This window comes from Musca autumnalis, unplaced genomic scaffold (genome assembly GCF_047663935.1).
Source record: "Musca autumnalis isolate F117 unplaced genomic scaffold, ASM4766393v1 scaffold_3, whole genome shotgun sequence".
Lineage (NCBI taxonomy): Eukaryota > Metazoa > Arthropoda > Insecta > Diptera > Muscidae > Musca > Musca autumnalis.
In genome coordinates, this window is record NW_027411866.1 from 167,688,780 (window position 1) to 167,706,207 (window position 17,428).

The 17,428-nt window shown below is 37.3% G+C and overlaps 1 protein-coding gene across 1 annotated transcript in view; it reads right to left on the reverse strand.

Moving 5' to 3' along the window:
- LOC141396597 (PDZ domain-containing protein 8-like) overlaps positions 1–17,428 on the reverse strand; it is a 65,615-nt gene that overhangs the window by 10,509 nt on the left and 37,678 nt on the right. Inside the window, exons 3-7 of the mRNA XM_073972172.1 lie at positions 13,508–13,700; positions 7,483–8,830; positions 7,272–7,415; positions 6,531–7,202; positions 6,237–6,468 (exon numbers count right to left, since the gene is read on the reverse strand). Coding sequence (XP_073828273.1) covers positions 6,237–6,468; positions 6,531–7,202; positions 7,272–7,415; positions 7,483–8,830; positions 13,508–13,700 — 2,589 coding nt within the window. The remainder of the gene's footprint in view (positions 1–6,236; positions 6,469–6,530; positions 7,203–7,271; positions 7,416–7,482; positions 8,831–13,507; positions 13,701–17,428) is intronic.

The following is a 17,428-nucleotide window of genomic DNA, read 5'->3' on the forward strand; positions in this document are numbered from 1 at the left end:
TTAATCACAAATCACGAAAAAAACAAAAAAAAAAAAAAACACGAAAGAGACTTTCAAAAACTATTTTCAACGCATTTTTACCCATTTGTTAACATAAATATAACCACAGCTTCCACGCAAATTAAGTTTTAAGGTCAATATTGTTTGCCAAGCTTAAAAACATTTCATTTTGTCCAAAAGCATTTAATATGTATAATATACCACCACAATTCGTGAGTTATTAAAGGGTAAACTTTGGCTTCAACTATGTTAAATTTTCAAAAATGTTGCCATCTGACTAAAGGTACACCCAGCCTTTAGGCTGGGCTTTGTCGTATATTAGATAAGAAAATAAGTAAAACCAATTTTGCGGTTTTTAGTATTTATATGTACTTTCAAAAAATGAATGCTAGACGTTTTTTGAATGCGTAGTGTAGCTAAAAGATAATTTGTCAAATTTACGGAGTTGTCAAATGGAAGCTAAATCCCTAAAGGTATGCTTTGCAAAATATCCTGCAATGAAAAAATCGAAAAATTCAAATTTACTCCTAACAGTATTCTAATATTTTCCAAAATAATATTCTTATACTACTTAAAGAGAAATTCCTTCTAGTTAAAAAATATATAATTAGCTAAATAAATATTTCGCCAGCTACTGGACGCCACAGGTACGCCAAAAAACAGGCACAAAACTATCATTCGGCTTAGCCGACAGATATAACAAATGAGAAAAGGCTATAGTCGATACGGGGCCGACTATGTGATACCCTACACCACTACCTCTGTGAATAATCTTTTCACTCGAAAACATTTCGTTTATGGAGATACGAAAGTTTTCACCTATCTTCTATACCAAATGACTTAAGGCGAACTGAACCAAAATAATTAATATTTAATTTTATATTTGACTACTGTCGACATCACCAACATCAATAGGCTGATGATTGCAGAAAAAGTGGAAAAAGGGATGCATTAACGACTATTGCGATATCTCTATTATTTGACTACCTACACCAACCTACTTTGCATAATTTCAAATATGGGTTTTTCTACTTTCTTAGTCAGGCTTTGCTTTTAGAAGGTCCCCAACCAAAGGTGTGATATCCGTCATTACTATTAAAATCGCAAAAATGAGAAGTTGGGTTTTATTAGCGACTATTGCGATATCTCCGTTGTTTGACCACCTACGACAACCTACGTTACATCGTTGTAAAGGTGATATCTTCTACTTTCATTGCCATGTTTTGCTTTTTGTAGATCCCTTATAGACGCTGAGATATTCGCTTTAGAAAAAAACGTTGTCTTTTTATCCAAATAAGTTTTTTGCTCATTCCGAACCCTAAATATTATTCGACCCTCACCAAAATCAATAGGCTTCTTCCTCTTTGAGATCCCCATTAACTCACAAAATTTCGTGACGATCCGATCAAAACTGCGGCCTGTAGCGTGATTTCCAAAAAAATGGAAAAATGGGATGAATTACCGACTATTGTAATATCTCCGCTATTTGATCACCTACGCCGACCTAGTTTGCATCATTGTAAAGGTGGAATCTTCTACTTTCATAGTCAGGCTTTGTTTTTGGAAAGTCCCCAGCCAAAGCTGTGATATTCGTCATTATAACTAAAATCGCAAACATGAAAATTTGGGGTTTATTTGCGACTATTGTGATATCTTCGTTATTTGATAACCTAAAAGAACCTACTTTACATCATTAGAAAGGTGATATTTTCTACTTTCATTGTCAGGTTTTGCTTTTGGTATGCCCCATATAGAAGCTGAGATATTCGCTTTGGAAAAAAACGTTGTCTTTTTATCCACATAAGTTTTTTGCCTATTCCGACCCCTAAATATTATCCGACCATCACCAAAATCAATAGGCAACTTCCCCTCCGGGACCCCCATCAACACACAAAATTTCGTGACGATCCGATCAAAATTGCGACCTGTAGCGTGATTACAAGGTTTAGATGGACAGACGGACGGACGGACGGACTGACGGACGGACACACATAGCCAGATCGACTCAGCTCGTCGAGACATTCATTTTGATATATATAAGTATGGGTCTACGACCATTATTTCGATGCGTTACAAACTTTTTGGCCAAAACCAACTTATAATACCCTCCCCACATAGTGGTGTAGGGTATAAATATATCCTCAGCCTGTGCGACTGACTGTATACAACCGAAATTCTTTTTTCCCGAACTTATGTATTTTGTCCAAAATTGTGTGCCTTTTTCAGGAAGTATGAACATTTATGTTGACGATTGTGGATGTTGCGAATAAATGCGAACTTTTGCCAATAAATATGATAGGGATATTTCCTGTCCACATAGAATTAGATATGTCACATTAAACTAAAATATGAACCAATAACATGAGTATTTTGAGGTCGAGTACCTGTCACCGAGAACTTTAAAATAGGGTCTATATCAAGGCATAATTATATAAGGTAGAAGTGACAATCTGATGTATTCTTACTTTTTTTTGTAAATTTAGTTTTAAAAATGTAATAGGGTCTACTCATGAAATTTGAAAGTTGCTACCATAAAATTCTGCTTTTCATCCTACACGTGTAATAAAAATGACCTACGACAGTTCTTTATAGCCCTGTTCCTTTACGTTCAAGAATCTTCAAGTTTTACAACTTTTTACTCGAAAAGCGTTCCTTTACTTCAGACACAATACAATTCATATGGGAGCATTTTTCAACTTTTGCCGGTTTTACCATTTTCAGAAGTAAAGGAACAGACCATATATTTACATTTTGATTCAAATTTTTTCTCTTTTTTTATAATTTCTATTATCTATTTCTATTTTCTATTATTCAATATTTTCTTTGACAATTAATTTTCAATACCAACAATGTCGTTTTTGAAAATTTGTTAGTTGTTGTAATTTAAAGGAAAATTCCTTTAGGGGTGAAAGGCTTTGATGAGTATATACCGAACTCCAAAGAGAGTCTAAAAAAACTATACTTTGTTATACCCTACACCACTATGTGGAAAGGGTATTATAAGTTTGTTTTGGGAAAAATTCATGTAACACCGCGAAATATTCGTCGGAGACCCCCAATGTGGTATATCAATCTTCATATCTCGGCGAGATAAAGCGATTTTGAGATGTGTGTCCGTCCGTCCGTCCGTGTGTCCATTATAAATTGTAATCAAACTCTAGGCCGCAATTATGGACCGATCGTCACGAAATTTGGTATGGAGGTCGGTTTCACATCAGAATAGATCGGTATTTTGATTGGTGATGATTGTTAAATATTTAGCGGGTGAAATGGACCAAAAACATAATTTTTATCAGATTTTGTAGCTGCTCTGTAGGTCGCAATAATAGTCCGATCGCCTCGAAATTTTAAATAAGGTAAGAGTACATGACAATGAAGTAGCTTGCAATTTGAGATGGCGATCAGATAATATTAAGAGGGTTAAATGGACCACAACTTGTGTGTGAAAATTGTGAAAATTTTTAATAAACAGCTTATTCTTTGTTCCTGAAAGACACCTTCCCCCCTCGTGAGTTATATTTAGAAGACGATCTCTTGACCTTTTAATTGATGTCAATTAGGTTGATGTACGTGATCAGATAACAGAGTTACAGCCTAATATATCCAGTTTTTTGTTTGTAGTGTAATATTAAACCGGCTAGAGGCCGCAATTATAGCTCAATAGTCACGAAATTTTGCACGAGGTAAGAGTTTTGGTTGAAGAAAATGCCTATAATTTTGCATGATTATCTGATATTATTTAACGGTTGACATAGACCATTACTTTTGTATGAAAAATATACAAATTTTATTTTTGGTCCATATTTTCATTCCTGGGGGGCATATACCGGCAAAGGAGCCTACATATGGAAAATTAATTACTGATCTTCCCCTTGATGCAAATTGCAATAATGTGTCTGCTAGATAACGCACCTTCTGCCTGATATATAATGTGTTTTTGTAGAGAACCACAATTTCCTCCCATGCTACAAATTGTCTCTATCATGACAGAGAAATTTTCCGTTCAGTTGTCAAATTGGATTTTTATACAAATATTGCAACATGGGGTCGCTTCGCCACCTATGTTATACCTCAGGATTTAGGGTAAAGGGGATAAAAACAAAATACGACCAAAGGTGTGTCTCGTCGAAATATAGGTCTTAGACCCCAAGTATATTTGGACGAAATTCGTTTCAGACAATTTGGAGTCTATTTAGCCCTGTCCGTTCACCTGTCTCTCTTAATGTCTAGCTGGCTGGTGAGCACGATAACTCTCGAACGGATCTACCGATTAGAACCAAATTTAATATTTCGTAATATTTTGCCCAAGCATTGTTTAAGTTCGAATGTAGGCTATGTTGGTCCACACCTTTCCCAAAAAAGTTCAAAATTGTTTTCGAAAATTTGTGTGAACGATAACTGGCGCAGTGAGGAATCGATTTGCTCCAAACTTTCCATATATTATTATTCCTTCCAGATATAGATCGGATAAGACTATATCGATCCTTAGGGTACCTCATACACAAAATTCGCAAAAGGGAAAATTAAGAGTCCCTATGAATCGTTATGAATTTTTTCAGCAGATTGTACTTGCGCCGTAAATCCGCAAATTAACTCTCAAGGGGATTTTCTGATTGGTCGAAACTTTACACATCGTATTATTTCATCCAGTCATGTGTCAGGTCGGAATATGGAATATATCTGTCCGTCCTTCGAGTACCTCCCACACAAAATTTGGGAAATGTGCAGTTTGAAGACCCGTATCGGTTCTTTTTAATTATTATTTTCTTTTTGAAGAAGGTTTTTTACGTTCCGTATTCTGGTCCCTTTCCCGGGGTAAGTCATACTTCCTGAGATAATAGTTCAGAAGTGCCAAAAATCCCTGCCGGCTCCAACTAAAATTACAAATCTGAAAAAATAATTCTCAAATATTTCCAAAACTTAGAATTTAGCTTACTAAAATTGATTTGGTATACACCATATTACGATACCTACAGATTCCACGTATTTTGAAGCAAATTCGTGTTACAAAATAAATATATTTTTAGAGGCTAAAGGTATATCACCGTTAGCGCCGCTGACTTATACTCCCTTTGTTGCTATTTAATTGAATATGAATAATTTTGGGATTTATAAATTTGTTTGCATGCAAAATTTTTGAATTTCGATTCATTATTATTTATTTCTACCGATATAAAATATATTTTCGAAGCATATGTGAAATACAAGTGCACAATTTTGGACGATAGATCTTCAATAAACTCCCAATTTTCCCAATAATCAAATATACCAAATTGCGTGGTATATATGTATTTATTTTAGGTGCATTCCAGAGAGGAACCTGATACTCAAAGACAATTTGAAGATGTAGCAGGAGGGGCTAATCAATGTAAATTTTCCAATTTTCGAATATTATTTAGAAATGTATAATTTATATACTTTTCCACAAACATCCCAATAGGGACAAGGGAGGCTTCTCTTATATCAATGGATTCATATTAAGTTATTGATAGTGTCCTAAGTTGTAGAGACGTTTTTCATGGCTGAAATACTCAGCAAATATCGCCAACATTACTAAGGGGTATTTTGCCACCATTGTCAATTTGATGGGAATCGAACCCGGACATAATTCCGACAGGTTGTGGTGTAGGGTATCACATGGTCGGCCCCGTCCGACTATAGCCTTTGCTTACTTGTTTTTCTGTATATTCGTTTTTGTTGGTTGTTAGAATATACAGAATATGCAAAAACACAAAACATAGTTTTTTCTGAACAAAAACGGGGTAAATGCAAAAAGGACCATAAAAACGCGACAATATTGATTAGTTGTCAATAAGAGCCGTACCTAAGCGAAATTCTTGCAGAACATGTCGAAGCTAATTAATGTCATCTTGTGGTACTTTTATTGCGATTCTTGAAATAAAGGACGAAAAGGACATGGAAGGAAGCGAGTTGGAAGGTCGAAATGTTATTCGAAAAAGATCCTCATTAGATTTGGCTGAAGACATGTCATATCAAAAATATGCCAAAACAATCGTGAACAAAAATATAAAGCTAAGTTCTGATGGTTTATAGGGTCTCCAGTGAAAAATTCATCACGCCATAACTCAAAAGTTCGACTCACGGCCGATCTGCCCATTGGGGTTCTGTATATACTCATCAAGGGCTTTCAAAAGGAATTTTCCATCCCCCAGACTTCGAGCTCCATTTTGTTGCACAGTGTAACAAAACCACAGAACCATTCACTTTCAACTCACCAGTAAATTGATTTTCTCAACTCGTTCATTTCCACTTAAGTTACCGTACAACTGCTTACTGGCGTTTTTGGCCAGACTCATGACATCTTCATCGACCGATAGCTGTATAATATGTTCGGTTATAGAAACAACTTGCTCGGGTGTAAAACTAGCAACATCGACAGGCAATGCTTCTAAACGCTGGGTAACTAAATCGAATGTGTTTGGGGCTGATGGTGCTAAAGACGCTTTCCTAAGGGAAAAAGAATAACGTATTCCCATTTAATACCCAAAGTACAGGTTAAAAAAACTCACCGACATGGAGTATGTTGTGGACTTGGTGGTAAACTTTTTGCAATGGAACTTGGTGTCACCGTACTACTTCCGCTGGCTGAACCTGATGCCGCTGTCGATGCTGAACTGGCGGAAACTCCAGCTATTGTTGATACTATGCCAGGTATGGCAAGATTATTCGCTGAATTCACTCGTTTAATTCCTTGTGCAAATAACCCCGTCAAACTTGAACGATGTACCTCTAAATTACTTGGAGTTGTGGCAATACTGCTGCCACTGTTGTTGACCACATTCACCTTTCCCGCATTATCAGCACCAGCATTTGAAGCAGTATCACAATCAGGCTCTACTGCAACATCTATATCCGCTTCCGTAACCATAAATTCTGGCGTTTGTACCAATGGTGTTTGTGTCTGTGTTTGTAGGGCCGTTGAACAATCTACCGGACCACAAACTGTGGCATTTTGACATTTGTTTATGCATTTCTTGTGACAACACATGAAACATTCACGACATTGCATGGCATCCTTCAGCCATATTTTCTTACCGCAAAAATCACATTGTGTGGCTCTCTGGAAATGGGTACGTACAAAGTTGTGGGCACGTGGCTGTGATGGTATGGTGTCCGTAGATTTGATGGAAATATTGTCAGAGTAACCGCTGTCATCGGTTTTGTCTACGGAGCTAATGGACCTGAAAGAGAAAATATGAGTTTTCGATCGTTGCTTTTCTTTTGTGTTTCTTTTTCAAATTTCTACTTACTTTGATTTGGTTTTTGTCTGTTGTTTAGATGGTGTTTCTGTATTTGACAAATTCGGATTACCATCCCAGGTAAAAGCCAACAAAATATCACCAAAACATAGATTAGGATTAAATCCCGACTGTGAGGACAGATGATGATTTTTTCTGCAACGAAAGTGAATTTTTATTAAATTTTTGAAAGACTTAGACGTGTTACTCGACAACAACTTACAAATCATCTGGTATGGGAGGATTCAATTCATATGCCTTAAAACTTTGACTCAAACTAGTTTCACAACATTCGGCCAATATTTGATAAATTGGAATGTTGGTGAAACCCAGCAAGAGATTTTCTCCCGAACTCTTGCCATACACGGAAATATTCAAATAACGACAATGCGGATCCAATTTGAAATTGCAAATATCTTCCATGTGAATTAGTCGTGATAATTTACAATCGACGGTAGAATGCTGATAATAATGCTCCACATCATGGACTCCCGAAGCTGCGGCCGTAAGACTGGTGGGTAACAAGTTGGCCAGGAGACTCTCACAATTTGTTCGTGAAGGAACTTTGGGTAAATTCAGTTGTTGTTTAGCAGCCAATTTTGAGGGTTTCAATTTGCCGTCATCATCTTTGGACGAACCATCGCCGTGATCACGACTTATGGTTTTCTTTAGAGCTTTGGCTATCAGCTTTGTCTTTTTTGGGGAATTTGTGGGTGTATTACTTAAACTCGATTCACTGCTGGTGTTCTTTTCCGCCACTGTTGTTGGACGTATTGCAGCGACTCCTGCTGCAGCCGGCACACCGGGTTCTGGGGTTTTTTGTACCACAGAACCATAACCAGATTTTGCATCCCCCAAATCTTCATAAATATCAAGATCTTCGAGGATGGCATCGTTGCGTATGATACCTGGAATTACGCGATCAATACGCAAACAAAACACATTTGCCTGTAAACTTTTAATAATCTTCGCAACCTGTTGTATGGAGCTGACACGTTTTCCCTCAATGGCCAGCAAGATATCGCCTACTTTCAGATTTGATTTACATGCCGGAGTATTGGGTAATACAGCCTCAATTTCCACACAATCGACAGCTGATTGTTTAAATATAATGCCAATTTGCTGATTCTTAGCTTTGTGTATTTCCACGTCTAATGATACCTTCACATGGCGATCATCCTGTTGCCATGCCTCAACAAAGGCCAGTGAAGCCATCGTTATTGTACAATAGATGTCGGTCAGGTGTGTAGGACACATAAGACGTGATATTTCGGAAATTTTTACCTCTAGCGTACCGTTGGGTTGTATATCACCTTCACCTACATCTTCTTCGGGAGTTTTGTGGAAGAATGGTTTATAGCGCAGCTTATAGTTGGGTAAAGTGTGCTTGCGTCGCACAGCTTTACGTATTTGATTTGATATAAGACTTGTGATATTCGATTGCATTTGTCGTCCCTGGTAACGGGATTCAATGGCTAAATCGAGTTCAGGATCACCGAGAAAACTCAACGACCAATGTGTGTACGGGTTACGGGTGAACTGTAAGCGAGCCAGACCAGACAATTGTTTCACTGAAAAATGGAAAAAATGCATATTTGTTATTATAGGGATTTTTTCTTGATTACACTGTGGTCACATTAAAAACCGTTAAAGTTAGTGAGTTATCGAGTACGTCCAAAAAGAAAAAGTAAAACAAATCGAGCTGTATCTGACGACCCCGTAAACGTTGTTAATATTTGAAAATCTTCACCTGGAATGTTCGTGCTCGTTATAGAGGAGGCGCAATTTACACTCTGACAGATGTATTTGCAAAGTACAAGACCGATATTACTGACATACACATTATTGGGAAAGGCGCCATAACAACACCTAACGGTGATACACTTTATTGTCGCTGCCATAATATAAAGCACGACGATCGGAGGTTTAAATATGTATAACAAAAAAAAAATCTGCTGGGCCGAACTGACCCTTTGGCCATATATTAGAGCCCCTAGATCGGTGTCCTACCCATGCCATTAAAATTATTCAAGACGATGTTACTTCCAAGCTTGGGAAGCATAAACTCTCCACTAGATTGTAGCAGGGATACTCACGGCGGTAACACCCAAGCAGAAACTGCATTGACAATATCTTGTTGTGCTGCTGCGCCTGAAAATGTTCGTCCCCTCATGGAGATGGTCCAAAGGTGTCATAGTAGGCACCGAGTTGGAATCCTCAGGCCGGCATACTGGCAGGTTTGAATATTCTTCTGCTATGTAGCGCTAACATTTCCATACCACTCTGGCTACGCATAGCTTACTAACGTCCGGCATGTTGCTTTGTATGATGTGAACAAGGTTTCTTTGTCAGCACCCCAAGTGCTGCCGACCAGCGACTTGAGGAACTTGTTCCTACTTCTGATCTTATCGCAACTAGGAGATGCTTGTGCGGGCGACTTAAACATTCTATTGAACGTTGGAGTAGTTAGTGGTCGGAATCTGTACACCATCAATCAATATGTTCAGGGGCAGCCTCATTTTATCCGTCCAGGTAGTGGAGGAACTGCGCTACATCAGCAGTTGGAGGAACTGCGCTACATCAGCTATGTAGGTATTCAAACTATCACACATACAATCATTAGCATCTAGAGGGTGTGGAATTTCAGATAGGTAGAGTTTTAACAGTTCCGGAGATATCACCTCGCCTTGGGAAACTCTCTGTTATGATTTTATTTGTATTACGAAAAATCAAATATAAAACCAATGGAACAAAAATGTCGTAGTTTTTGTTTCGAATTTAAAATTTAAAAATTCGAAGTACAAATAAAATAGATTGAATTACAAATGAAATAATTCGAATTACAGATGGAATAATTCGAATTACAAATAGAAAAATTCGCATTACAAATGAAACAATTGAATTTGAATAATTTGAATTACAAATAGAGCAATTCGAATTATAAATAAAATTATTCGAAGTAAAAATGGAGTAATTCGAATTACAAATGGAATTCTCGAAAAACAATTGAATTGCTTCGAATTACAAATGGAATAATAGAATTACAAATGGAATGTTACGATTCGACTCTGCCAGCATCCTTGCCTGGCTTCAGTAGCGAGACTATCCACTTTCCAGGCTTCTTGTGCAATATGGGTGGCTAACGATAGATTTTACCTCTTCTGCTCAGAGGACTCTTTTACGTCCGTAGGACTCTTATACGTACGTAGGACTCTTATACGTAGCACGCTTCAATTTGTCCTATTACTCTCGGAGAGATCTATAAATAAAAAAATAACACACGCGCCTCTTCGTTCTATCATCCTTCTTAACCAGATTTGAAAGCAATTTAACCGGTACCCACAAATTATTTAATCATGAGCCAATGTTGCATTGCTCCAAACTGATGTCAAGAGTAAGCTCCTTAACTCTTGGGTCTTCAGCGAGCGTATGACGCTCATTTGCTAGTCTCGTCGTTTCTGTGGCCTAATTTCAATACGTTCGGACATGTGGTCTAAGTTCGGGTATTCGGTAGCAGGTATATAGTGAGCAGCTGCAACTGTGAAGAAAACCTGAAAAATTCTCTCGAGAAATGAACATTTCTCTGAAGCGGTGATTTTTAAATTCATTGACCCATCGTCAACAAGATTTTCAATGATTCAGAAATGTATGTCCGTGAGAGGTTGGTAAGTCGAGTGCCTGATGATAAGAAAGTGGTCTGACCCAAGGGAAATTATGGGATACCAGGACAGACCTTATCCTCGTGGGAGTGTCTTCGTTCACTACATCGCACATTGTTACGACCGTGGCCAAAAATGGTAAAAACTAAATACTTTTTTCTAAAATTAATAAATTATATTATGCGTTAATATTTAAAATTTAAAAGTAACGGTCGCTGCAAAAATGGTTCCTAAGTTCTCTTGGGATGTAATAAACTTGGCTACACTTTTGTTTGCATGTAAATATTAATCATATGGTGTTTTCATTTACCCAAACATGTATTACTAAATTTATTAATTTTCTGAAGCAAATTTTAAATTGAGTGGTGTGGAAAGAAATTGTATAAAAGTGTATATCGATATTTTTTGCTGTATGAGTAGTAAAAAGTGAGTGCTTCAAATATATAAAGGTCCCAGCTGCAGAGGTTTGCAGACGAATGTGTCATTTCTCTTTTTCAGCGACCACCTCACTGAGAGGATACCCCCTTTTTAACAAATCGTTTTGCGGTGTTGGCTATAGCGCGAAAACGAATGAACCGATCATTATATATTTTTGTGGGCTTATAACGTACCTGATAATCTTGCTTTAAAACGAGAGAATTTTAAAAATATTAATTTTTAAAAAAAATTGTGAACAGCGAAAATCAAAATTCGATTTTTTACAAAAAATTAACCGTTTTTTGACTACTAATCGGTCAAAAAAAAATTTAAAGGAAATTTCTCATATATAAAGACAAGAGTTTGATATATTCAATATGCTCACAAACAATATGAAGACCAAATTTCAGTCATATCGGGTGGATATTGAGGCCACAACACTCAAAATACCGAAAATGAGGAGGCACGATTCTATGGGGGCTATAGGAAGACGAGGACCTATACCGACATATTTCTGGTGGAAGGTTATAAGTCCCCCAACGGAGACTTAATACTAATTTTCAGCCATTTCGGTGTGATAATCAGGCTAAAACCTTCAAAATACCGAAAATCGGGAGGTACCGTCCTATGGGGGCTATATGAAGGCGTGGGCCTATGCAGACAAATTTCAAGGTGAAGGTATAATACCACCTACGAAGACTAAATACCAAATTTCGGTGTAATAATGAGGCTAAAATCTTCAAAATACCGATAATCGGGAGGTTCTATGGGGGCTATATCAAAACGTGGACATAAGCCCACAATTCTCTGTTGGAATGTTTAATACCTCTGGCGAAGACTAACCACAAAATTTGAATACTTTCGGTTGGTCATTGTGTCTAAAACATTCAAAATACCGAAAATCGGGAGGTACGGTTCTATGAGGGCTATATCAAAACGTGGACCGACCAACCCAATTTATTGTCCTGAAGATTGTAAGTCAATAATAGGTACGTGTACCAAAATTGATGCACCTACGACAACTCCTTCTATTTTTGGCCACAGTTAATATGAACTCGCGACATTGTGCATCGCATGCTTCTGGTCATTTTCTAGGACGGATTGCCAAAGCTCATGGTGAGCATTGAAGTCCCCTACCACCAGACGGTTATTGACCTTCAAAACCGAAGTGTATAGGGAAGGTCTTCTTCCTCCGTTTAATTTACGATCCTTCCGCAAAAAGTAGTTACCATCACAACGTTACAATCTACAGGTAAATATGTGTTTTGTTTCCTGGACCGCTACTGCCAAATGTTTCTTCGAATCATAAAGTCTACAATTTCACCGAATTTGTGGTAGATACTGTTCCTGTAGAATTGCAGGAAGTACGTATTTTCGGGTCGAGAAACAAGAACCTGTGGGGTTAGATGCTGCGTTTGTTGTTGTTGTTGGGGGTGTTTCGTATTTCAACGATGACGAAGTTGGAGACACGCTGGAAGATCCTCTGGCGCAGCAACGTAACTCCTGTTGCAGTACTCCTGGAAGTGGCTAAGACCAGAGCACCCTCAGAAGTGCATCCATTTCCTACATTCATTACAGCTCATCGATGTTTGACTTGTGGCGGATAAGGATTTATCAAACGAAACCGATCGGCTGGATCCAAAAGAGTAAGCATTTCAGGATATATTGCCTCCCCATGACGAAATAAATATACGAACACAAACACATAATTCTTAATGTGATGGCCCCTTGTCGAAGGTTCCTCCGCATCAACACAGTGCTTAGAACTGGGCATTACACCACATTTTTTGTTTCGATGATTTAAAGTGACCTATGTCTTTATAAGTACATACAAACATGTGTAGCACATTTCGAAAATCCATAGTCTTATGCTTTATTTATTCCTCCTGTCAACGTCCACGATTCATGGCATTATCTTATCTATGATTTATAAAAACTATTTCTTGAAGTCTGCGTATGACATCATAACATCCTTTTTTCCAATATGAAAATATGACCATGTTTCCCTAAAGAGTATTGCAGCATTTGCTTAAACTATCAATCTTTCATTTCTTAAAACATTACAAAAGAAAAACATTCAACAAGACCATGTTGTTAAAGGAAGTAAAAGTTCTTGCTAAAATCATCATCAATCATGTTATGCTGCAAAATAAATGTCGACAACTTACTTACCCTTCAGTGTCAATGACCCCTTTTTGCCCAGCACCATATCAGCATCAATAGATGTCCGGAAATTGCCCATATAATGAATTTCCATTAATAAATCCAAATTCTCAATACGTTCACCGTTCTCATCTAATTCAATATTATGAACTCTTAGGGTTTTTATCTCCGGAAATTGATCACCCAATTCAAGTTGTTTAATCTGCAAAGATAGCAATAATAGAAAACAAAAAATGAACAACAATGTACATAATTAGCATTGAAAGGACCTCCCTAGTAACCCACTCCCTCCCTCCCTCCATCCTTCCATTCATCCCATCAACATTCTATTCAAGAAGAGAGCAACAGTGACTGCATGCATCACACAAACCCCTAATGGGAAAACAAATCACAAAACCAATTTCTGTCACAATTTAACACCTTTATACTTAAATGGCAGACGTTATAAGTATTTATGTACGTGTTAGAGGACGGACGGCAATGACAACGACACAAAGCAATTGTGACAAGTTTAGCACACATTAAGACCCACAACGACAATAGTTTGATGTCTAATAACACATTGAGAATAGAGAGGGAGAGAGAGCGTCGTTAATTGTTGGTGTGCTCAAAGCTCAAAGGATAATGAGACACATAAAGGCTTACAACGCGGGCTTATAATTGGAAGAATGTTTGCATAGTAATAGGTTATAACGAAATGTATATTGGTGAAGGGATTTAAATGTTTTACAATTTTGTGCTGTGCGCTTAATTGTATGCTAAAGAAATATTTATATATTCCTAGGAAAATTTAAGAAATTGCAATTAAATACTGACCAATACCATTTTAGTTGTAATTTGAGAATTCCATCCCAGCAAAATAAATTGGAAGTAGTGCAATGTAGACTAGTTCTCTCACGGCATGTTTTTATGCAGTTCAAACGGAGTCGTGAAAAAGGCACTCCATTCCTCACATTTTAACCGCATTTGGATGCAATCCAAAGAATCACATCCATTTGTCACATTTTAACAACATCCGCAGGCAGTTCAACGGAGTCGTGGAAAAGGCACTCCAATTCCTTACAATTTAACAGCATCCGGATGCAGTGCAAACGGAGTCGTGAAGAAGGCACTCCGTTCACTACTTTTTGTTAGCAGTTGTTAGAGATCCCTACATGTACATAAATCAGTTTATACATCTCTACAGGCTGCGGAATACATTACAAAAAGAGATAATCGTGTTAAAATTTCCAAACATTTGTTAATACAAACTAAATAATATTTAATTTGTGAACATTTTTCCGGTAACTCACGAGAAGAAAATTTTCCAATGGAGTGCTGTTGGAGTACATGTCGAAATCTTAACTGGTGATGGGAAGACAATATCAAACCCATTTAGCAGATGAAGCAAAAGCACTTAAGTTTGGAATAAATGAAGAGCGAAGGAAACACACATGTTTGCGGATGAATTCATTAGAGAATTTTCATAATTTGTGTTAATTTAATAAAGGTATTAATATTTTTGTTTTACACAAATAATAAATGCATTTTATTTTGTTATTCAATACACGTGCTCTGGACTGCCTCCTATTCTACCCCAAAGGGTCAGTTATAATGCAATGCCAAAGGGTCAGTTAAAATGCAATGCCAAAGGGTCAGTTAAAATGCGGTGCAATGGAGTGCCTCTTTCCGGGGTCACTCCCTTGTAAAAATCATGAGTGAAAATGCATAAATTGATGCACTTCCAAATCACTTGTTCATATCATTTAACTGCCTCTTTGGATGCAAACTTTTCGCTGGGATTTGTAATTCGTAACATTTTATTTGCAATTCATAAATTCCATTTGTATTCCATTTGAAATTTGAATTATTCTATTTGTAATTCGAAATATTCTATTTAAAATTCGAATTGTTTCATTTGTAATTCTAACTATTTCATTTGTAATTCGAATTATTCCATTTGTAATTCGAATTATTCCATTTGTAATTCGAATAATTTTATTTGAAATTTTATCGATACAATATATTTTTATACCCTCAGCCTTTAGGCTAAAGAGGGTATTTACACGTTGATACGACCAAAAATGTGCCTCATCGAAATAATGGTTTTAGACCCCAAGTATGTTTGTACGATATCCGTTTCAGACAATTTTTAGTACATCTGTCTGTCTGTCTGTCCGTCCGTCTGGCTGGCTGGCTTGTGCGCACGATAACTCTCGAACGGATCAATCGATTCGATTATTTTGTCCAGATTCGGTTTAAGTTCGAAGATGGGCCATATAGGTCCACTCCTTCAGGTACCTCCCCCACAAATATTCAAAAATTGTCGCAAAACTTGTGCGCACGATAACTCTTGTAGGGAATAACCGACTTGGTCCATACTTTGCACATCGTGTAATTTTTACCAAACTTAGATGAGGTTTCAATATGGACTCAATCGGTCCACTCCTTCAGGTACCTCCCACACAAAATTTCGGAAAAGTTCAGTTTAGGACCTGGTCTCGAATCGCTTTGATTTTTGTTTACGCACGTTGTATTCGCTGTCCTCTATACGACGCTGTAAGTTTCATTAGGGGAAAGTCCATACTTCCTGAGGTGACCTATTTGGTCATTTCTTTACACATTACGAAATTTCTATCAGACTTAGATGAGGTTCCAATATGGACTCAATCGGTAAACACATTCAAGTACCTCCCACACAAAATTTCGGAAAAGTTCAGTTTAGGACCTGCTCACGAATCGCTTTGGTTTTTGTTGTAACATCTTGTATTCACTGTCCCCTATACGAAGGTACAAGTTTCCTCAGGGGCAAGTCCATACTACCTCAGAAAATGGCCAGAAATTTGCAAAAAGCCCCTATGACACCTTGTGTAGTGGTTGGAGCTCAAGATAACTCTCGAACGGATCTGTCGATGCGGTCCAAAATTTGGACTTCCTAATATTATATCAAAAAATAGTTTAAATTCGATGATGGGCTATATCGGTTCACTCCTTCAGGTACCTTCCCCACAAAACTTCAAAAACGTTCGGAAAAATTTTGCGCACGATAACTCTTGAAGGGAGTGGCCGATATAATCTATACTTTGCACATCCTAAGACCTACGCTCGAATCACTTTGATTTTTGTTGAAGCGATTTGCATTCGCTACCTCCATTACGAAGGTAAAAGTTTTTTTCAGGGGCAAGTCCATATCTCTTGGGAAAACAGCCCAAAAGGTGTAAAAAACCCCCACTATAACTCTCGAAGTGTTCAACCGATTTGGTCCAACATTTCTTCTTCGTCATATTATATCCAAAATTAGTTTCGTGGGCAATACCGGTCAACAACTTTCGGTACTTCTTCCCAATATTTAAAAAATGTCACTAAAATGCTAGGACGATATCGCTTGAATGGGCAACCAATTTGGTCCAAACTTTAGATCTCCTAATATTTTATCAAAATTTAGTTTAACTTCTAAAATGGCCCATATCGGTCCTCCCTAAGGGTACCTGTCCCTACAAAAGTTCAACATTTGTGTCTTAGTGCAGTTAATTCCTAATCCACATTTTTGTCGGCAAGTACATTCAATCTGTCTGGAGGTAAAAGTTTCGCTTTACATTGGCTGAGGGTATATCTCTGTCGGCTCAGCTGACTGATACTTTCTTACTTGTTTGTATTGCTATTACACCTTGCTTTTTCGAATTTCAAATAAAATAATTCGAATTACAAATGAAATAATTCGAATTACAAATGAAATAATTCGAATTTGAAATGGAATAGTTCGAACTACAATTAAAATAATTCGAATTACATCTGAAAAAGGTATAGGTCAACATATTGAAATGTGTGTGTGCTCCTTGAGACGACAGTTTTCACAAATTTGGAAAATACCTCATTTTTGCAATTTTCTAGAGAAGTCTAAAGCTATTTGTCGAAAGCTTTAACAGGTATTTTAATGAATTAACGTAGCAT